The sequence below is a fragment of the Arctopsyche grandis genome, chromosome 9, assembly GCF_051622035.1.
Source record: "Arctopsyche grandis isolate Sample6627 chromosome 9, ASM5162203v2, whole genome shotgun sequence".
NCBI classification, from domain to species: Eukaryota; Metazoa; Arthropoda; class Insecta; order Trichoptera; family Hydropsychidae; genus Arctopsyche; species Arctopsyche grandis.
In genome coordinates this window covers 10340766-10364310 of record NC_135363.1, presented here as the reverse complement: position 1 = coordinate 10364310, position 23545 = coordinate 10340766, and the positions used below count along the sequence as shown (strand labels likewise).

The following is a 23545-nucleotide window of genomic DNA, read 5'->3' as shown; positions in this document are numbered from 1 at the left end:
AGATTTTTCACTGCTCGTGCAACTTCAAATCATAATATGCTTCATCTTCATCTGATTTTGATTTAAGAAATGAAATCAAGTTATAAAATTGATCCTGTAGCTTAACATCGTCAATCTCTACACCTCTGATGCTCAAGAACTCAATGCATGAAACTAAATCATCATGCCCTGCCCCCTTTTTCGCCTCCCACCGGTCCCGCCCGATGTTTAGCAAAAAGGAGGACTTAAAGTAGGTTAGGGAGGACTGGAGGACAAAACATGGAAAAGGAGGACATGTCCTCCTTTTGGTTACCATCTGGCAACCCTACCTGAGACTGACTCAGCGAACCCCTGGGGTTCGATCGAACCCAGGTTAAGAGCCACTGGTCTATAATATTATTTTCGAATGCAAACCTTAATCGTTTTGTCGTATGTTTAAATAAACAAAACTTGACTGGCAAAATGCTAAGAAAATGAAAGGACACGGTCGTAGAAAGAGCGAATTGTAACTTTAGCGGGAAAGAGTGCGTTGGCGCGGTCGACGCCTAGCGGTTGGCTGCGCGCGTGACGTGCGCGAGTATGAGTGCGAGTGCGAGTGCGAGCGAGCGGGCGCGACCCCAAAGACGAGAGCGAGAGCGAGATGGCGATTGCATTGTATGGAGTGGAAAGTGTAGTGTGGGGTAGGCGCAGATCGCTGTGTCGGTGCGCGCACTAGATCGTCCGTGCGAGTCGTCGACTGCGGGTACGGCTACAGCTGCGGCTACGGACTAGTGACTACGAGCGACTGAGGCGATGACGGATCCTGCGGTCGGACAGGCGGTGGCCCAGCAGCAGTTCTACCAGCTGTTGGGGACTCTTTTGGCTACCGACAATGACCAGCGCATGCACGCCGAGGTAACGCGCCACACGCCACACGCCACACGCCACACGCCACACCACACGCCCATCACCACCACGTGCTCGACACGCTGACACCTCCACGCTTCACGACCCACACCCCCTCCCTCCACCCCGCCCCGCTTCCCACCTTTTCCCGATCGCCACACATTCCTCGCAATTCGTATCGACGCCGCATAGTCAAGGTCACCGCAAACCACACCGTCGACATAACCTCAACCGTGTGGAATTCGCGATGACTCGTTGGCTCTTTCCTCCCCCCACCCCACCCCTCCCCTCCCCTCCCAGCATTGTCTGTCTCTCTTTCTGTTTCTGTTTCTGTTTCTGTTTCTGTTTCTGTTTCTGTTTCTGTTCGGTTCGGTCCGGTCCGGTCCGGTCTGTTGCCACGTGGGTTTCGCCGCGAGCGCGCTCCTCGCGATGAACGAAATGGCGCGTAGAGCGAGGAGCCATTTGGGGCCAACTCAGGGCTGCCAATCCTCTGACTCTGAATGTTACCCGATCCCGAGAAGATGGTGAATCTTTTTCAGGATTTATATGATATTTGTCCCCTTATATCTCGATTTATATTTGTGGGATATATTTCAATATTTCATTAAATAAAAAAAAATAGCGTATTCTGATGTTCTGTACATTCTTATTGAACAAACTACATATACTCATTCTTTGACTAGTGGGTCGAAAATCTCGAAAATATATTTATTTATTATTTTATTTTTAATTTATACCAGGGAGGCCTCACATGTAATCCCAATGCGCGCCTTCCTGGCTAGAAACATACATTTGATTCAAATATTAATAATTTGTACATAAATACTTATGAATATTAATATCCAGAGAGACATCTATGGTCAATTTTGCAGCATTTTATACAATTTAGCGAAATTCGAGATTGCTGAAAACTTTTTTGCGAAATTCGAGATTTTGCGAGAAAATGGGTTAGGTTGCCAATTTGTTGGAACTGTTTCAATGAAAATCAGATAAGTTGGCAAACTCCGATAGGAAACGATCGACCTGGAGTCACAAATCCAAGGTCTGGCCAGCATAAACCAGTGGGATTTGAACCTATGGCCTTCTATCTATCGATATGATTTTTCCTTACTCGGAACGAATTTTATTTCTTTATCGAAGGCTCATATTTCATTAAATGATAAAACAATCAATGTAGTTGGTAATTATTTATATTTAGGACGAATGACAGTCGTGTCCGATGGTAAAGAAGAGGTAATAAAGAGACGTATAAAATTAGGATGTAATGCATGAAAATGAAAATCCGCTGAAGAAAAAGATTAAATTAATTAATTTAATCATTTTCAATCAATATGTTTTGCTTTTGATGACGTATGCCAGAATTCTGCATAAAATGCACTAAAAAATGTATGGAACACTGCTCGACATAATGAGAAGAGATAGAAAACGGAATAGAGGTGTGAAAAGTATGAAAAGGGAGTAATGGAAAGATTGCTAATGGCTACATTGCGTATCTAAAAGAACTGATAAAAGGTGGACAAAAAAAGTAGTACCTGAGGTAATGAAAAAGGGTGAGAGGAAGGCGCAAGATATATGGATGGAGGAAATTAGGAAAATGTATGGGTTGATATGGATGAGAGTTCGGAAGTGGAAGCGTATTGGAATGGCCTTCGTCCAGCAGTGGGTGATAAATGGCTGTAAATGATGATAATTTCTCTTAGAGTTGTACTTTCACTTTCGACTATGACTGGCTGGCAGCCTCCACGTTTGCAATAATAGTGTTTATTATCCATCTCTCCTTTGAAACCTTACATTAATTTATCCTATATAATGAAAAATGGTTTCATCATGATATTTATAGTCCTCACAATTCAACCAATTGACCACATGTCTTCATTTCATTTTTGGATTAATAATGTGTCACACAACTGACTCATTTCATACTTGGTTAAAAAGTACAGTTATTCCTTCGACTGCTGTTAAAGTAACCTACTTTCTAAATAATTGTGTCTTTTCAATATCACCGACCAAATTTGACTAAAACGTGTTCATATTTTATTTTTGTTAATTAACGATCTGCTCAAGCCTTCAATATATTATACATTGGTTGTACAAATGTGATGACGTTTATATCAATATATTTTACAATATTTCATTGAAATTTTCCGACTTTTCATACATATATAATATGGTACTTATTGGTTATACGGGCGCAACTGACCACTCTGTATACTAACTAGTGTAATTTTTAGAATTATCTGCCTAAATATCTCGGTTAATTAATCATCAGTCTGTTGTCTCAGATAAATATAACAAATGGTGTGTATTAAATATATCTGACTCATTATCTAATACTAACTGGAGATTAATTCAAACAACATCCTGAAAACGATCGAGTATGCTAGCAAATTTATGAGGCATTGCTCATGGTTTTAATTAGTGTCAACTCAATGTTTTTAATTAGTGTCAACTCAATGTTTTTTTTTTAACTTTAAGTACTAATCGGCATTAATTAATTTAACATTTTAGTAAATTTATGGTTTTTTTTTATTAGAATTGTATCAAGTGGTTTAAAATATGAAATTTGATCAAATTTTATTATTAACGTGATTTTAAAATACAGATCAATTGAAGCATCATAAGGTCATTTGGGTCAACATTCAATGTACGTTTTGCCGATATTCAATCTATGTTCGACTCGTTCAATCCGTCCCCAATTATTCATATATACATGGTGACACATGAAATTAACATCTCTCTTGAGTCGTGTTCCGAGTGTAGCGATAAATGATTTCTAGAACAATTGAATGACGTCACATTTCTGCTTAATTTTTCAGGAAGCGTATAATAACATACCGATTGAAACTAAAGTAACATTCCTCTTCGCTTCCCTTCACGATGCCTCTATGGATGAAAATATGCGCAGCATGTCTGCAGTTCTGCTGAGGCGATTATTTGCATCAGATTTCCAAGATTTTTACCCTAAACTACCCCCAGAAGGACAGGCTCAATTCAAACAGCAAGTTTTGCAAACACTTCAAGTTCAACAGTCACCCGTCGTGAGAAAAAAGGTCGGTTATCATTTTTATTAGTAATAAATACTTCGATGTGATGTAAAAGTATTTCTGATTTTTTTTCTATTCTAGGTGTGTGATGTGGTTGCTGAAGTTGCTAGAGACCTGATTGATGACGACGGTAATAATCAATGGCCCGAGTTCCTTCAGTTTTTATTCCAATATGCTAGTGCTGGTGATCCGAATTTGAAAGAGGCTGCACTTAGAATGTTCACGTAAGTTATTCTCAAACGAAGTGTTGTGTATAACATTGTAAATCTGATTGTGATTGTAAATAAAAGGGTGCGATTTAATTGTACATTGAGAAAAATACTTTGTACCTTAAAAAAAATGTTTGTGCATTAAGAAATTGTATTCTTTTCGGTGCATTAAACAATCTCTTATTATGAAAATATCATTCGAAAAAATAGATTTCAGCATTAGAATGGATACAAGAAGTGGCCATGTTGCAGTATTCCGTTATTGACAATTGTCAACTATCAAAAGTGTTTACTTCTGTTTCTCACTAGTGAAATCTTAAATAAATAAAACCAACCTTAACTTAACCTAACCTAACCTAACAAAACCATAAATAAATTAATCCTAACCAATGGTTGGTTTGTATTCTGGTATTCGTGACGTTGCCGATAAAGGTCATCTGTCATTTTAATGCACATTTCATCCACTTTTTAAGTAGCAAATATTTTTTCAACGATCAAAGCATACTTTATAAATGCAATCTGTATCAGTCATTTAGAAATAAATGTACACAAATTTTTTGTAATGCACAGACTTTTTTTAATGTTTAAATTATTTTTTAAATGCATATTTATTTTATAAAATGGACGTTTAAATTGTTCCCTAAATATAATCATTATGCAATGTTTAGGTCTGTTCCCGGAGTATTCGGAAATATGCAGAGCCAATATTTGGACGTAATTAAGCAGATGTTGAGCGCATCGCTACAACCGGATGAACAATATTTTGTCCGTGTTCAGGCAGTGAAAGCTTTGGGCTCTTTCGTATCGATGCACGATAAAGAAGTCACCATTCAAAAGCACTTTGCAGACTTGCTACCTAATTTCATGCAGGTAATATTTGAATTTGTATTTGTATCTCATTGTGCATATTTGATCTGAAGGTTTTCAAAAGTTTGTCTATCTTTTAAAAATATGCATATACCAATTTGCCAAGCAATTAGCATTGGAAATTAGTCATTGTTTATCAATGTCAGTATCTTGGCTATATGTGTTCTAAGGTCGGATAATTATTTGAGCATTTACATATATATGTACTATATTAATGCGAATTTTTCTTTTGCTTTTAGGTTGTTCATTTGAGTTTGGAACAGAGAGACGATGATGACGCTTTAATTCAAGTTCTTATTGAATTAGCTGAATCTACACCTAAATATTTACGATCGCAAATTCAACCCATTTTCCAAATGTGTATTAAGGTTAATATTTTTTTTATAATTCGAATTCCGGTAAGCTGAATTTTCTCATTTTCTAATTTGTAAAAATATTATTCAAGGTATTTGGAGACCAAGAAGCTGACGATTCGACGAGACAACTGTGCTTAGAAGTTATGGTCACTTTGGCTGAAGCCGCTCCGGCGATGGTAAGAAGACAAGCCTTACCACAAGTAGCTCAGCTTACTCCACTCGTACTACAAACTATGGCCGATTTAGACGACGACGATGACTGGGCTAATCAAGATGATTTGGCTGTCGAAGACAATGACAGGTACTGCATGTTGTCACGAAAAATCGCTCAACGACAAAACGGTCACGCGACAAATCTCTCACGGCACGAGCGTTTTGTTGCGTGAGCCATATGTCGTTAGATCTGTGAGCGATTTGTCGCGGAACCGGCAACGCATGTTTATTAATTTTTCAATCAAACGAAATGTTTTTGTTTATCATGTTTTTTTTTAATTATTATAGCAATAGTGTAGTGGCAGAGTCTTCTCTTGACCGTCTCTGTTGTGCACTCGGTGGCAAAACCATGTTATCTTTAATTATGGCCACAGTTCCTTCGATGTTACAAGCACAAGACTGGCGTCAAAGACACGCTGCTTTGATGGCCGTGTCTTCTGCTGGTGAAGGCTGCCATAAACAGATGGAAGCTTTACTTAGCGAAATTATGGGTGGTCTTCTCGAATTCCTTAGAGATCCTGTAAGTTGGATTTTGATTCAGTTTGACTTAAAAATTGATCGATTGTAGCCACTTGATTGACTTCCTTTTTTTCCATTAGCACCCTAGAGTAAGACATGCTGCTTGCAATGCTGTCGGTCAGATGTCCACTGATTTTGCACCCATATTCGAAAAGAAATTCCACGCTCAAGTTGTTCCTGGCCTTTTGATGGTCCTCGACGATAGTGCAAACCCAAGAGTTCAGGTATGCAATTATTTCATTACGTTTGTTTTGTCTAAATATACATGTTTATTTTTGTATTAAATTTTTTTTTTTACATCATTTAGGCACATGCAGCTGCTGCTTTAGTCAATTTCAGTGAAGATTGTCCAAAGAACATCTTGACTCAATATTTAGATGCCATTATGGGTAAACTGGAAGGTATTTTGAATTCTAAATTCAAAGAGGTGAGTGTAAGTCTTTGTGTATCATATTTTTATTTGGAATTTTATTATTTAAAAAATCCAGTGCTCGTTAGTGACTAGATTTATCACATCGTTCTTGTCATTTCCATAGCATTGGAAAACTATTGAGTGTCTTACATTGAATTATCTGCATTTAGATTGTGCAGATTCATTTTAAAGGCGCTTACATTTTTTTTTTTCAAAAAATTATCTTATTTGGGTTACATAAGAAAATTGTATCATTCTTGTGATGCTAATTTTTTTTTATCGTTTTTAATACTACAGCTGGTTGAAGATGGTACAAAGTTGGTATTGGAACAAGTTGTCACCACGATTGCATCTGTTGCTGATACAGCTGAGAAAGATTTTGAAGTCTATTACGATCGCTTAATGCCTTGTTTGAAGTATATTATCCAAAACGCTAAAACTGATGAATTGAAAATGTTGCGTGGTAAAACTATTGAGTGCGTCAGTCTCATCGGTATGTATTCTATTGAATAGAAAAATTAAATTATATTTGCTTTTTAATGTGGCAATTTTATTGAATAAAAACAATTTAAGGTTTGGCTGTCGGAGAAAATAAGTTTATGCGAGATGCTTCGGAAGTAATGGATCTTCTCCTTAAAACTGCCGATGGAGATTTACCTGAAGATGATCCTCAAACTTCATATTTGATTTCTGCTTGGGCAAGAATATGTAAAATATTGGGTTAGTAGTTGTTCCTTATAATTTTTTTTTATTCATTTGAATGTTCATAAAAAAACAAAACGAATATTATTTTTATAGGAAGCAAATTCGAGCAATATTTACCTCTAGTAATGGGACCTGTTATGAAAATGGCAGCTATCAAACCAGAAGTAGCTCTGCTGGATAACGATGATTTAGAATCTATCGAAGATGATGTAGATTGGCAATTTGTGACTTTGGGCGAACAACAAAATTTTGGAATAAAAACAGCTGGTATGTCTTTTTTTTGCATGTGCACTTTTTAAGCATTTTGTGAAGATAATTTATTAATTCTAAAAAATAATTTTAGGACTAGAAGACAAGGCTGCCGCTTGTGATATGCTCGTATGTTACGCTAGAGAATTGAAAGAAGGTTTCGCTGCATATGCCGAAGATGTGGTCAAACTAATGGTTTCTCTGTTCAAATTTTACTTCCACGACGGCGTGCGAACGTCTGCTGCAGAATCTCTGCCTTATTTGCTTGAATGTGCTACAGTTAAAGGACCTCTTTACGTTCAAGGAATGTGGGCTTTTATATGTCCCGAATTGTTAAAAGCCATCGATACAGAACCCGAACAAGAAGTCCTTATTGAGCTTTTACACAGTCTCGCTAAGGTAAATACATGATGATTAATCTATCAATTACTTAAATCCAATGTTCGTCAGTGGCATTTAATCTTTATCATGGTATTGTCACTTCCTAAACGTTGGGAAATAAATCAAATGGATTTAAAAAACCTTATTGATACGTGGTAATCAATAAGATTTATTACGTTTCCATTTACAAAATAACGTATCAGTATATCTTAGAATTATTTAATAGTGTAGCATGACATAATATGACACTCAATTTTTATGTTTTAGTGTATAGAAAAACTAGGACCTGGTTGTTTGACTGAAGAAGCCATGGCTGAAGTCTTACGCTTGATTAATAAAATTATGGAAGAACACTTCCAAAAGGCCGTAGAACGATTGGAGCAAAGGAAAGATGAAGATTATGATGAAGTATGGCATTGTTTCAAATCGATTTCTTGTTATGCATATTGGTTTGTTTGTATATTATATTTAAAAAATATTTTAGGTAGTCGAAGAGCAATTAGAGGACGAGGATAGTGATGATGTATACTGTTTATCGAAAGTGGCTGATGTCATACACGCTTTAATGATGACTTACAGAGTTAATTTTTACCCATACCTCGACCAAATCGTAGGACACTTTGCAAGTCTCTTATCTCCCGACAGACCGAGTACAGATCATCATTGGGGAATTTGCATCTTTGATGATATTATTGAATTTGGAGGTAGTCTATCTTGCGTTTTATTTTATAACATGTTGCCTTTTTTAATATGTATGTGTTTTTAAATGATTTTTTTTTATATTTTAGGTCCCGCTTGTGCAAAATACCAGCACTATTTCCTTCAACCTATAGTAAATTCAGTTATCAATGAAGCTGCCGAAGTACGACAGGCTGCTGCGTATGGTTGTGGTGTTATTGCACAATTTGGAGGAGATCAATTTGCACAAACATGTGCTCAATCACTCGGTAAATTAATACAGGTAAATTAACTCGTCTTTACAGTAGTGATTTTATGATGTGTGCAATTTATTTTTGTTTCTTTACATTTGTACTCTTTATTTTAGATTATAAATGAACCTGATAGTCGAGAGCCGGAAAAAATAAACGCAACAGAAAACTGTATATCAGCTGTAACGAAAATTCTTCAATACAACAATACTGCTATAGATGTTGAAGATATTCTTCGTCATTGGTAATTTTTTTTATTAAAATTTTGTGAAATAGTTATTTGATTTACTATAATAACCTTTTTAATTAATTTATTTTATATTAATTTTTAGGATTACATGGCTACCTTTGGTAGAAGATGCTGATGAAGCACCTCATGTCTACGGATATTTGGCGAAACTTTTAGAAGCAAGACATCCTATTGCTGTCGGTGCTTCTGGTGAAGGTCTTCCCAGAGCTCTTGCAGCATTTGCGGCTTCTCTCGCAAGCGGTGCTTTACTTCCAGAATCAGAAGCGGCGCAAAGATTGCTAGCTATCACCCGCGATTTGCAGGTTCACACTTTTTTCCAATTGTTATTTGATTGGTTGTACATTTCCTTGTATAGATATTTTATTGTTCATTTTTATTTCCAGACGAATACTGAATTATTTAACGCGTGCATCACAGCAATGACCACGGAACAACAAAGAGCTTTACACGATGCCCTTACACCCGCTACGTAGATGTATCATCATGAAATAAATGTATATTTTTTAATGAATAGTCATAATATTTCCTGTATAATTCTGTTCACCTTTGGCCTTACAGCCCCATAAGATTTTTTTAAATTACCATACAATCATAATTTGCTTTTTTTTAGTTGTATTTCATTGTCAACACGGTCCTCACAACTAACTTCTGCCAATTAGTAAATGAATTACAATTTCATCGTCTTGTTATCAAATTGTAAAATAGCTACAATACAATCTTTCTAAATATTTGGTCCATAAACTAATTTTAATAGTCAATTTTTAATAAGTTATGTGATTTATTAAATTGAGCAATAAAATTAATGAAAAGCTGTGATATATTTATGACCTAAATATTCATGTTTAATAAAGCCAATTTTTTTTTTCGTCGAATAAAGGGAATGAAATTTTTGAATTTGTTTTGTGAATCGTAAATTTCACATTTGATAAGATAGTATACACAATATTGAAATTTAATGGTTTATTACTATTGGACAATGATATTTTATACTGAAATTTGCAGTTCCAATCAGTGCAGTTGTGGGGCGTAGAAGGTCTGAGGAATAAATACTTTTGTGTTAAAAGTAACATTTTTTTTAATTTTAATTGTATTATGGTATACATAAATGATTATTTTATCTAAGCGGTGTACTTTTTATTTTATTTATAAGAAAATAACTTTGCATTTGATGATATTTGTATTTTTTCATATGTTATATCAGATGAATTGTAAGATTCGATACGTCATGGCTAATTTATAAACATACATACTTGCGAATACACACAATGTGTACAATGAACTAAACTAATTCCATAATAAATTATTGTTGGCTTCAACTTACGCTGTTTTTTCTCGAGTTCGAAAAAAAAAAACGTTTTACAAATTGAATGTTGATTAAAATCTGATAAGAATGCAATTTTGGGTATAAGAGCAGCATAATTATTACAAAAGGTAAGCATGTAATTGATGTTCATTTTGAAATACACTACTCGGCTTATAGCTCATATATACAAATTAAGAAAAAATCCTAATTTTATGTCCTACTATTTATTTGTCGATGAAACGATCTGAAAAGAATCAAGATATTTAAATATATAGTAAAAGCTACGGCACGAATAATAAGTTGGCCAACTTGAGGTGCAGTTGGCCGAAATTTAGCCACCCTTCCCCCCCCCGGTGGTCGTTAGTCTTTTGTAAGTTGTATTATATAAGACGATTTTAAATATCGCTTCAGTTGATTTAACGAGGTCATAAAATGATTAAAAATCTAATTAGTTCAAAGATAAACGTAAAATATTTTGCAAATTAATGATTTGATTGTATATTGTACTAGCGTTAAATCAATTAGAAGGATTCTTAAAATACTGATTAGATCCGATTAGGAGATTGAACATTGATAACAGAGCGACATTGATGCGATCGATCGTTGGGGGGTGTGCGAGCAGACGGACATCGGACATGAGCGCTGAAAGGGTATTCATGAATCTGTAAAATGCGCAACAGCAATGGTCGTCTGCAGTGGTGTGTTGTGACGTAATTGGCGTGACGCAACGTCAGGTGGTGAATTGCGGCGAGCGGCAGTCGCGCGCTGCTGCGCCCCGAGACGGAGGGGTTGCGCTTCTTCTCGAACGGATTCTGATTCGTATTCGGGCTCCGACTCGATCTTCGTCTGCTTCCTCGATTCGCCGAGACCGCGAGCGCGAGCGCGAGCGCGCTTCTGCCATCCACTCCACACCACACCGGTCAGTGCAAACCAGATAAGCTCACTCCTCACTCTTCACTCCTCACTCCTCGTCGCGAAATGTCACCTTCCGACTGCAAACTTCCCGGACTGAATCCGGTCGAAAGCCACGCGTCTAAAACAAACACTCGCCAAACCCAAACCCAAACCCGCGTGTTTGCTCGGTCTGATTTCGCGTAACAGCTGTTCCTCGCTGCTGCTGTCAATATTTATTTTCTCGTAATGGTGAATTTCACGTTACTAACTGGTTCTCCTCGTGTACGAACTGGCCGTGTCTGGTGTTGTATCGCGAAACTGGGTCGCCTGAAGAGTCATTTCAGTGCGTTCTGTTCGCTCCCTCAAAACTGTCCACTGTCTTGTGCAACATTCCACTAATTCTGAAAAAAAGTTCAGATCATGTTGTAATGTTTCATTTCTAAGAATCGCATTCAACGCCGAAAAGTGCTCGATCGTATATTTATTGCTCGAATATTTTCCGCGATAAAAATTGGGTGAGAGTACCAGTAGTCGACATACCCAGAAACGATGACTCAATTTTAATTTTCATAATACGCAATATATCTGCAATTCTGCTTGAATCCTTCCCATTACTATTTATAAATAAACAACTCGATAATATACATACATATACAGGTTTTTCATTCGAAATTGACCATCGCTTTTCAATGTCAATTGAAAAGGGGTGGTCAATTTAAGTTTCCCCCTTTTCATTTCAAATTGACATTGAAAAGGGGTGGTCAATTTGAGATGAAAAAGGTTCAATTTGAAATGAAAAAGGGTCAAATTTAAATGAAAAAGGGTCAATTTGGAATGAAAAACCTATATTACTAAACCCACAGTATGGAATGCTTTACTACGCCCCGTATGATGAGGAAAGATAGGAAATGGAATACGTGTGTTAGAAGTATGTTGAGGGTAATGTATAGAATGAATAGATTGAAATGGCAACGGGCAGGTCACATAGCTAGAAAAAATGTTGAAATGGTACCCGAGAGAATGTAAAAGGATGAGAACGAATGGAAACGTGTTGAAGAAGTCTCCATGCAGCAATGGATGATGAATGGCTGTAAATGAGAATGATGATGATTCCTAAACCTTGAACCTTAAAAAAAAAAAATTGCACATTGAATCGTATAAAAAATATGATTTTATATGACTTTGTAAATACATATACAATTTCAATGAGAAAAAGTATCATGATTTAAATTGATTCATTTTGAGATGATAATTATGTATATACATATATAAAATTATAAACCTTTTTACAACTTTTATCTTTTAAAATCTTCAGTTACTGAACTTTTTTATATATAAACATGTATATATGTATAAAGAAGCAAAACCACAACAGAAATACAGATAAAATAAAGTTTTATAAAAGAAACTGAAATTTATAATACTAAATTATGCATAATATTTTATTTTATGTATCCTAAAGTAAATAAATAAAGTTCTATTTCTATGTATAAACTTATCGACAATTGATACCCTCACTTATCAATATAATTATATTAAAATAAATTGATTTGTAATTGCATAACGATGATATTACAAATACAAATACAAACCCCTTTATTTTACTTGTATATACATAATTTTCATTCATAAAATTCCCACAAATTGTCTTCTATCTATGTACATATTATATATTTGCTTGTCATTCCATTAGTTACCGTAGAATACTGTGACCTTTGGGTCATAGACTCATAGTTGCCGATCTGAAAGAAGTATTTTAACCCAACTATTAAAGAACATTGAATTGTGTCAGTGTCTTTTCAACCAGTATTTAAACAACATTCATCTTTCAGCTGAAACCGACGGACCATCAACTGTTTAAAAATGTCTCGGAAGCGTCACAGCATGGACGAACGAATCTGTCTCGATAAACGAGACATGACAATGGAACCGATCATCTGCAAACCTCTGAGTAAAAACGGAATCTTTGATACTAAACCACCGCTCTTGAATACAAATATCCCGACCTCGGCCGGAAATAGCAGCATGCGGGTAAGTTTTCACGAATATTTTTACTTCTTCAATGATCGTGGAGGCAAATAGAACTGTTCTCTTATCAGTGTTTTCAAGCAATTGAATTCGCGAGGTGCACATTGTTGTCGTACCTCTTATCAGATTTTTTTGACACACTTTTATCGCTTGACATTCTGGTCCTTTAGATTCAGAATTATAATGAGAACGGCTCTGACAGCTGTACATACATATGTTTCTTATCATGAAGGTCAAAATATGGCGTTATACAAACTACGTAATATAAATAATACAATACTATCTGTCAATATGGCGTGATCGAAAATGTGCATTCCGGATCATAATGATCTTAAATATTATATCATTGTTTATAATCTTAATGTAATCGAAAATTTTCATTTGGTCAAATCTTTATGAAATTATAATTTAGTATAATTACATCGAATACTGGATTACCTTGTTTAGTTTTTGTTTCATAGGAAATACTCAGGTTAGTTCCTTACCGATTAAAATTCAAAATAAGTTTTGAATAATTAAATTATATACGGAAAGTTAATGTTTTTACTTGAAATAAACTAATATGCATACTTAATTTTATGATTTTACTTTTTTTTTGTTATCAACTTTATATACACTGCTCTTTGATCAATGATCATTGACTTGTATTGATTTTTTTATTACTATTTTAAATTAATCAGCTAATCTTGTGCATAAATGGCCAATAGTTTTTACAGAAAACCTAAAAAATAAAAATCAGTACTTCATCTCTACACCATTATTCAGTTGGTTTAGTTTATTTGGCACGTACATACATACTTACATATGTATGTTTAATTAAAACCTTTTTTTATATACATAGCAATAACGAAATACTTAATTATTTAATGTTTTCCTAATAAGTTATTAAGCAAATGAGTCTTTTATTCAGTGATTAGAACAAAAAAGTTCACTCTTTAACAAACATATTGTATACTAAAGAAACTGACTTAACTGAGCAAAAATAAATCGTTTTAGTAAACTTTTATTTTATGGTTATAAATTTTTTAACCGTTTGGCAGTTCGTATAATTTCCTAACCATTTACTCGTGTCTACTAACCAAATTAAATAAATATATATTGGCCATAAATTTATCTACTCATGACTAGTGATCGGGCAATAACCGGATAGTGATTAGGGCAGTGACAAATCACAATACGCGTTCCAACAGTGTTGAATGCAAGTTAACAATTAGCCATAACGCTCCAAAACAATATTGCCTTAATCACCATCCGCTGTTTACTCACAATGTGCTGATAGTAAAATAATTAACATAAATATGACATTATTAACTGTTTTCTAGTATGATAACTTATTATACAACTATATATATTTTATTCATATTGTTAAATTAAAATTTATTTTATTTTTTCAATATCAAATTATTATATACTAGTGTTGTACCCGATGACATATCATCGTATGGGTGTTGGCATATTAAGTTATTACATAAAATAAATTAAAAGAAATGTGTCGGTTCGATCCGCGCGCGGTCGAATTTTTTTCCAATACCTTTTAATTTAATCCAATATATTTAATTTAATATTTATATTTAATTGTTTAATATGAAAAAAATGGTAAAAACTAATTACCTACCTACCTACATGTAAACAATATAACATACCAATAGAAAAATGAATTAATTAAATAAATTTTCAATAGATGGCGGTAAATTCTCTGCCAAAAGGAAACATTGGTAGCAAATAGCATATATAGAGGTTTTTTCTTTTGTTATTGTATTCGTATATACGTTTTGGCAGTGGTGTAGCTGTGACGACATACATATATATGTCGAATTGAAACGACTATTATAGTACGGCGAGCGTTATCCCAGACAGAAAGACAGACACAAAGATAGAATAGCAATATTATTATAAGTTGCTGAATACATATGTACATAGATTTAAATTGAAAATTACGAGAGTAGTATTTCATAAAGGATTTTATTACATCAGTTTTTGTTTTGCCTTTCAATATGTATGATTGAAATGTATCGACATTCCTATCTTGACACATATCTTGGCGGTATATCTCAATTTATATCGACTGATGAGCTTTATTATGATGACCCTTATTAAATACGCGATTACTTTTGTTCAGAATTTAGCTGACCAATCAGAATCGTGCAATTTTCTTCGTGCTGACGAGTTAACTGAAAAGTGGCACATACTGGCTTTTAGCTGGGTGGGGCCAAATGAAATAAAATTCATCCAAAATTGATCGTATTATTAGACTGATTACATACAAGCGAATGTTTACACATAAAGAACTTTCGTTCGCATTTGCTGTGCTGTAAAATTGCAAATATCGATTGATCACTGTTTGGAAATAGAAATCGGGTCATCTGCGAAAACAGCAACATGCATCGGCTTATTTACTGCGAGCAATTCAAGTATGTACAATATTGATTTTTCATTTTTTCAGTCATACTGTAAATATTAAACATAATATGTATTTACCAGTTTGCACAGTGCACTTATTACGAGTTTGATCGTGACTGTTGAGTATTAGCATTTCCCAGTTTCTTCCGTGCTTTCTATTTCGTGAATTCCGATATTTTTTTTTCTTCAGGCTGATCCTTTCTCTTCCTCATCTCCAATCGGAACATTCTTCGTCGTTTCGAAACTGTATTTATCAAAATTACCCATTAGTGTGTTGACGCACTAATAACTGATAAGTATTCGAAGGTGGTGATCCGATTGTTTTGACTGCGCTGCAAGTTTCATATCATCAATAAACATTATCGTTGTGTCATTGTTTACGTCTAACTAAATCATCATCGAACGATGTTAATAAAGTTCATACCGTGCCGTTTAATCCGGGTCCAAGAACGAACCGTGTCCAAATTCGAAAAAACTATATTTGGTTTGGTATCTGGACAAAGATCATTCGATTCAGTGTTGTCTGTTTATGTTATTTTTAATTGATGGCTGAATGAAATGGAAGCAGTTTCGTTTTACGTGATCTATATTATTATTTTTTTTGTTTAGAGCCTGTAGCTGATGATTAGGAAATAGTTTGCATTCAAATTGCCAAATTACTTAGAAGTAGAACGTATGTATTACCTAACCGTAGATTGAAAGGAAAGCTCCGAAAAAAACTTGTGGGACTTTTTTTGTTATAAAATAATAGTGGGTAGTTGTTGAGATTTGCACTCCTTCTATTGGGATAGTTGCTTTATCGGTACGAAGCATAAGGGCGAAAACACACTGAGTGGTATGGGACGTTACGCCCCTGGCTTGTTCCCCAAACCGAATTCGGGTGTAGTTAAAAGTATCTAAAAAAAAACACGTTCGATGTTTTCGCCCTAAGTTTTCTAGTAGTTCAAAAGGAGTATATTAAAGCTTAGATTAGATTAGTGTTCTTGTTGACGTATATGACGTATGTAGTAAATATGTATGAATCATTGGGTTTAAGTTTCATAATTTATATGCTCGAATAACATAAGTTCAGATAAGTACTATAATATAACTGTACATATATTAGTCTAAAGGTCAAGTTGAGGATGCAAGTGAACTTCTATGTACATTCACAAATGTCAAGTAGGTTAGCTCATTTTTTTAATACCCAAGAACTTTTACGGAAGAAGCTTACTGGTACGATGGAGGGGATTACTATTAATTATATATGTAGGTACATATGCATGTACTGGGACCGTTTCTAAAGATTTTCTTTATATTCCCGTGGCACTGATATATGAATGTACATATGTATGTACATATATGCAATTCAACTTTCGAAATTTCCTATACCAGCCTTTTTTTTATAAATACCAAAAAGGAAATCATTCGCCGAAGTGCAGAGTACTCAGTACGGGAAAGGATGTATTTTTATTATTAGTAGTGCCGTTGAAACTTTCAAGTTACAATAATTCTAATAGAATAAGTTTTTAAATATTTCATGGAACTTCAGCGTCAATTTGACGCTTTCGTAATAAGTTTTTTGTACCTATCTTTCACTTCTCGACATATTTTTACTTTTTTAATTCGTGACGTTGTTTCAGTCTTCAAAATTCAAAAACTGATAAATTTATTTGTATTTATTTGAAAAAAAAAATTTCGTCTGAGGCGCCTTTTTTTCTCATTTCAGACAAATAATAAATAAAAATAATTTACATTTTATTTTATTTTTACAAAATATCAAAAAAAAAATTTACTTGTAATTTTATTTTGATTGTTTAAATTTTATAATTCAATAAATATGTTTTTTGTTATAAAATATATATACAGTAATGTGGGAACATTATGGGGATTATTCACTGTCTAAGTGCATTCGGGGGTTAACAATGGAGACCCCCGAATTGGCCTAACGGGACGCGTAAGTGACTGGTAGAATTCTACGAATCCGGACGAGGGTGTGAGACTAAAACTGCACGTGCCTTAACAATGGACAAATAAATGGATCGGGGAAGCTGTGGTGGGCAACTTGCCCTTTAAAATGAGGTACTCTTGGTACAGCGATTATTCTGGAACTAGCGCTGGCTGCGCTTGGATCTCCTGAATCATTTAATAAACGCTGTGAAGCGACTTTGGCCTTTCATTTGGATCCTCAACCCACCCCTATGCAACGATGCAATAAAAAAAAATAAACGGGCGCTAAATTAAATATTTGCCAAGGGCGCCAAAAACATTGCTACGGTTCTGCTTTTGAGTGTCTGAGAAGTTAGATCACCGCACTTCATGCATCAAATAATTCTCGCGTGGCCCAAATTCAATTCAGTTATTTGAACTGCTTAAAACATCCAATTGCACAAGTTAGCTCGTGAATTTCACGCTCAGAATTTTGCACGAGATGCAAAGGAAAAAAATACCGTGGCGCATAAATACAGTTTACATCATATTTTTTGTATCATGACACGAAAATTATATAAAAAATAATAATTACACTTTTCGGCACTCAATCGAATCTAATTCTACCCACCTGCAGTTATACAGTCGACGATGAGTTATTTAAATACATATGTATATCCAAAAGCATGAACCTACCTACCTACGTGTCGATGAAAATTGATAAATAAGCCAAAAATAATAAGAAAGATCGAAGATCAGTGTCGTGTGATTTATGCTCACGCGTTCATATGAGGTGATCGCGGTGCGATGATGTCACGTATGACGTGCCCTTAATCTTAATCACACAGCACATATGCATAATGATTGGTTCTAGTTTTTTTTTATTATTTTTTCTTTCTTCTCGTTTTTGCCGCGATTTAAACTTCCACGTTGCAAATTGTTACGTTACTTCCGGATGTGTGCAGAAATTCGAAGGTCGCTAGCTCCGTTATGAATGTGGTGGTGGTACTCACGTGTGCGTAGTCTGGCATTTTCGATGGGAGTCGGCGAGATGGGAAATGTGTCTGAGGGGGCTCCTCGGGTGTGGTGTGGGGCGCAGCCCCCTGGGGGCGACGTGGCGCGGCCCCTGTCCTTCCCGCATCCCTATTGGTCGGCTCTCGATCGCGCGTTGCTGGCACAAATTCCAAACAGCGCCAGCTGTCGTTGCACTCATTGATTCAGGGGGCTAACACCTTTTTTTTTCAATCAGTGGAGTGCTGCTCAGACGACTGATGTCGAATCCCAACATTTTTACTGTTTTTACAAAATTTTCGGATAATGAATTTGTTAAACAAAACTCCGATTCTCGACGTTTTCCCATTCTCTTTTATTATTTACCCAATTTTTTTATTTTTATTTTTATTATTTGCTCAACCACTGAGGCATGCTGCTGGCTGAATATGTATCAACAACGGGTGCACCTCAAGGGATCGAATGTGAAACGCACGAAAAACCAAATATCGGAAGGCAAAGATCGAAAATCGAAAGATCTCATGTCGAAAGAGCAAAAAAAATGGGTGCATGGTAAACGGTACATACTTACTTAATTTGCGCGAGCAGGATACAACAGGAACAAGAGGAACAGGCTTTTCCTCCCGTATTAATGTGCGCGCGCAGAATACGGGAGGAAAAGCCTGTTCCTCTTGTTTCTGTTGTATCCTGCTCGCGCAAATTAAGTGAGTATGTACACTATGTACCATTTACCATGCACCCTTTTTTATCTTTCGACTTAAGATCTTTCGATTTTCGATCTTTGCCTTCTGATATTTGTTTTTTCGTGCATTTCACATTCGATCCCGTGGGGTAGACCCATCAACAACATCTATGCTTACAAATTTCTAATTGAATTTATGTGATGTAATTTAGGCTGTGGAGTTGTTAAAAACGTAACTACAGCCCGGATATTTTTCGACAATCCGATTTCGATCTTATTTTTAAAAATATCAAATTTAGTTATTCATAAATACTTGGAAGAGGTGACTTAGGAGCTTGTCAATAATAATAACAAAAAAATATATACAAAGAAGTTTAAAAAAAATCGAAAAAAAGAACTACAAAAGCTGGTTTAACTACTAGTTTCTGATTCATTTGGCAGACTATTCGAAATTTTATCCCATAGAAATGTAATAATAATAGAAGGGCCTTTATGAATAAATAATTGTTGTCAATATTACGCGGCACGTCTTTATAAATACGCTACAACGCACGGAATACAATCGGATTAATTTACTTATGCATGTATCCCATGTTGTTTATTGTGTGTTTTTGAATGCATTGTGCAATTTTTACCGATGCTTGCCCATCTTGCAAGTAATATAAACAAACAGAGAAGTTTTTATCGAGCACCAAGCATCAAATACGACTGATGCTAAAATTATTTAGGAATGTCTGTGGACGATCGTCACTTGACAACAATATGACGCCTAAAGCCACTTCTATTAACATAACATTTCTCTGTTTTAACCACTCTATTTGAAAATAAGGAATATCTATGTAATTTTTTTGTAAGAAATATGTTTTGAGTTGGAGAGTATGACCTTTCAGATTAATGTTTTTGCGAAACGTTTGGAGGCTAATCATAGGACGAGTGTAGTGTTTATATATTTTTTCCTATATGATTAAGCCCACTCAAAGAAGTATGGAACGCTGTATACGGTATAAAGAGGAGAGATAAAACACGGAACGTGTGGGTCAGAAGTATGACCTATATTCTGACGACTCATAGTCAAATAATCAAACCAGTATGTCACACGAGTGGTTGTAGTGCAAAAGCTATGAATTCATCCGATTTCTATATAAAAACAGTCCATATGATTAATCGTCTACTCTAAATGTAGCCTTTTTATTCTGGTATTGTGCGAATTCACCCGAATTTATACGACTGATCCTCAGAAAACGTACTTACCGTAAAGGTCTATTTATAGCAAACGCTTGTTTTGATGATCAGCTGATGTACAAAATCTTGTCAAACAATCAAAACAATGTATTGTTGCAAAAATGACTATCGTAGATGCGTTGCAAATTTATCTGACCCCCATCTATAAATATAAATAGCTCGTAACACCAATAAATTTAGAAAATCACTGGCGCTAATGTTGCCACACATACGTCTATTGAAGGGAAATGTTTACTCTTATAATCAGTAATATTTAAAAATAGTCGGAGTTTTGGACTTACATGTTTGCCGATTCCATTGTACTAGTATTACTGGTCTTCATAATATACTATTACGTCGTATCTTAATAGTTGGCAGCCCTACATGTATACGCAAGTAGGGTTGCCAGGGATGGATCTGGCGCTGACGAAATGTGTTGCTTCTGGAATATTCTTTAATCTGGTGCAAATGCGTCTGAAGGTTTTGAAAAATTTCTAAGATTAGGCAGAATGTTTCAAATTTGATTTGTTGACATTTTTTAGTTGAGACAATCTCAATCTCATCCGCTTTATATTTTTGAATCTCTTGTATATTTCGCAGAAAGTGTATCAGTTTGCCTCAAAACAAAACATCGAATCACTTAGTTAATTTCCATGAAATGCTTAGTGAAACGACGCGACGCGACACAACTAAAATCTAACAGTTATGATACCATAATATTTAATTACATATTTTTCATGCGGTTAAACGGCGAATTACTAGTCTAATCTTTTACCTAATTCGATATGAGTGACTCACGATATTTATTGGTTGCCATTATTATTGTTCTGACTAATACCAGTTTATATATTTCAGAAACTGGCGTATATGTGTACACTTTATCTTATCTAGATAAGATATATTACAGTATGCGAACCTTATGATGTACAGAAATTCATAAATCACACGCCTTGTTCATATGTGATCAATCAATTATTATTATGTAATTTAACTTAAAAAAGGAGGTATGTAAAAAATCATTGAAACGAAGATTAAATCGCGGAATTTCAAGTTATTAGGTGGATTTCAATATATTAGATGCCAAATTTATTACATTATTTTATGATTATGTAAAGGAAGTTGTGTTAAATTTGTAATTGCATAATTATTGAGGTTAAACTTCAGGGGACCTGAAGACTTTCTTCAGCAGGCCTGACTGCCATTCCAATGCTACCAACTGTGACGGCACTGCCAAATGCAGCAGCAATCAACGAGAAAAAGAGATAGTTTAAGTAACGGTCCATATATTAAATTACATTCGGAACATGATATAAAATCGAATACGCTATATTTTTGTTTCAAACGAAACCAAAAACATATTTTCTCCGAGACACTTAAGTTAATTTGATCTTGTCGTTAATTTTATATTAGTGTTTTGATCGTTGACATTTATCCGGATGGTTTTAGAACGGAATCAATATGTAATTTGAAATTATTTGCAAACAAAATTTTATAACGAATCTACACTTCCACATTGAAATTTTATTAATTTCAGAAAGGTTTCTTTTTTTATCAAAAATTAACTTTTTTCTTTAAAATGTTTTGCCTGTAGTGCTATTTCAAAGCATTTAGATGATTTAAATAATATTTACATTATAGGTGTAGACATTACTATTTGGCAAGTGTTATTTTTAAGGTGGTTTCAAAAATGTATGCTATGGCACTCCTTTAGGACGAAAACACACAGCACGGAACATGGAACGTGGAACGTGGAACGTCGACAAGTTCTCTTACATTTCTTCAAATATGGGATACACCGTTATCGTTCACTGTCAAAAAGGATAAATTTTACCGAAAAAATTTTAAAGGATACAATTTTAACCTTTCCACCGCGTACGACTACTATACATGTCCTAGCGAACATGCCCTCAGCGCGCGAGACACGCATAGATGTCTTGGAAGTTCCAACCTGTATAAGAGCCGTCTATTGTGTTAAAATTTTATAACTTGGTTGAAAATATTACTAAATGTATACTTTACCAAATTCAATAGATGGCAGTAGTCAAAAAAAATAAATATAGGTTGTAAAATTCAAAAAAATATTACAACCTATATTTATAGTCGAAAACACGATAGCAAAATCCGCAAAAAAGCAGCCGCGTACGGGGCATGTGGTGACGCGGGCAAAGGGTTAACGAAAACGCTCCAGGGGGCTGCGTGCTGAGCCTTCCATGAATATGTGCAAGGCATGGCTCATTTTTTTCGCACTTTTAAAACTATCTAAAAAAAAACCATATGCCACGATCATCGCTGTGTGTTTTCAGCCCTATCCTTATATTGACACATTTGAAGAAATGTACTTGTCGAAATATCAAGATCGCACGAATTAACAATTAACCTGAAGAAACGCTGGAAGCCATGACACGTGCGTACGATTCAGTTTGACAAACTTTTTTTGCCTGCGGCGTATGCTTTTTTTCATACACAAAAAATATCCAGAATTATTGTTTTCCTATTGTCCATCTGATGTTGGATGACAGTTAAAACCTATTGGCTATCCTTTCCGGTAATTGGATTATTCGTCACATAGACAATTTTTGCCATGAAAATCGCGAATACACAATATTTGGCACTCAAGTTCTCGTCAGTATGATAGTTGTCGTTAGTATGATGGACTTTTCGGCTGCCAGATGTTCCGTTATAGAGATTTTAGTGACTTTGTGACCAGTAATCACCGAACCATCTTTTTCACCCATTTCGACCAATTGCATTACGAGCGTACAGAGATCTACATACTGTTTGGACGAAATGCTATTGGTCGAGAGGCGGTGAGGGAGACAGCATGTACGTTTTTCCTAGAGCCGACCTATTATAGTTCTCGAATCGAATCAAACGACTGGTGAATAGCTAGAAACTTAACGATTTGATTAATTTTGTCTGTAACATTGTTTTTACATAAAATTTTTGCATATTTTGATTGTAAACTTTCAGAGATTGTACAGTGCTGAAATCAATTTAATTAGTTGGGTGTTTTTTTTTTTTTTGTTCAATTATGTGCTAGTGTTTCGCCTGTAGACGATTGACGACTCCTGGCTGCCTTAGGCAATCGGTGGCTTTCGTG

At 35.1% G+C, this 23545-nt stretch overlaps 2 protein-coding genes and 1 long non-coding RNA gene across 6 annotated transcripts in view; 2 read left to right on the top strand and 1 right to left on the bottom strand.

Moving 5' to 3' along the window:
• The first annotated feature begins 446 nt into the window (after window positions 1-446).
• Window positions 447-9915, top strand: Karybeta3 (karyopherin beta 3). Of its 3 annotated transcripts, none has more exons than XM_077437398.1 (19): window positions 447-873; window positions 3681-3914; window positions 3990-4132; window positions 4786-4987; window positions 5224-5352; window positions 5430-5641; window positions 5842-6073; window positions 6153-6296; window positions 6380-6499; window positions 6782-6977; window positions 7058-7204; window positions 7283-7456; window positions 7533-7837; window positions 8087-8227; window positions 8304-8523; window positions 8608-8780; window positions 8865-8992; window positions 9081-9300; window positions 9382-9915. In XM_077437398.1, the coding sequence occupies exons 1-19, from the start codon at window positions 772-774 to the stop codon at window positions 9469-9471; spliced, it is 3312 nt and encodes a 1103-aa protein (XP_077293524.1). In that variant the 5' UTR covers window positions 447-771; the 3' UTR covers window positions 9472-9915. The 3 variants fall into 3 exon arrangements, with proteins under 3 accessions (XP_077293524.1, XP_077293523.1, XP_077293525.1); XM_077437397.1 differs by having other exon boundaries at window positions 506-873; window positions 6380-6505; XM_077437399.1 differs by having other exon boundaries at window positions 506-873; window positions 4786-5008; window positions 5248-5352.
• Window positions 9916-10159: 244 nt separating this feature from the next.
• On the bottom strand, window positions 10160-18688 carry LOC143916352 (uncharacterized). The gene is made up of 2 exons (XR_013260969.1): window positions 18545-18688; window positions 10160-11590 (listed from the first exon to the last, which is right to left on the bottom strand). It is a non-coding gene; the product is annotated as an uncharacterized LOC143916352 (long non-coding RNA).
• Window positions 10922-23545, top strand: part of LOC143916351 (choline-phosphate cytidylyltransferase A-like) — a 30428-nt gene continuing 17804 nt past the window's right edge. For both annotated transcript variants that reach the window (XM_077437403.1, XM_077437402.1), the window contains exons 1-2: window positions 10922-11220; window positions 13028-13226. In XM_077437403.1, the coding sequence (XP_077293529.1) occupies window positions 13059-13226 (168 nt within the window). In that variant the 5' untranslated portion in view covers window positions 10922-11220; window positions 13028-13058. The remainder of the gene's footprint in view (window positions 11221-13027; window positions 13227-23545) is intronic.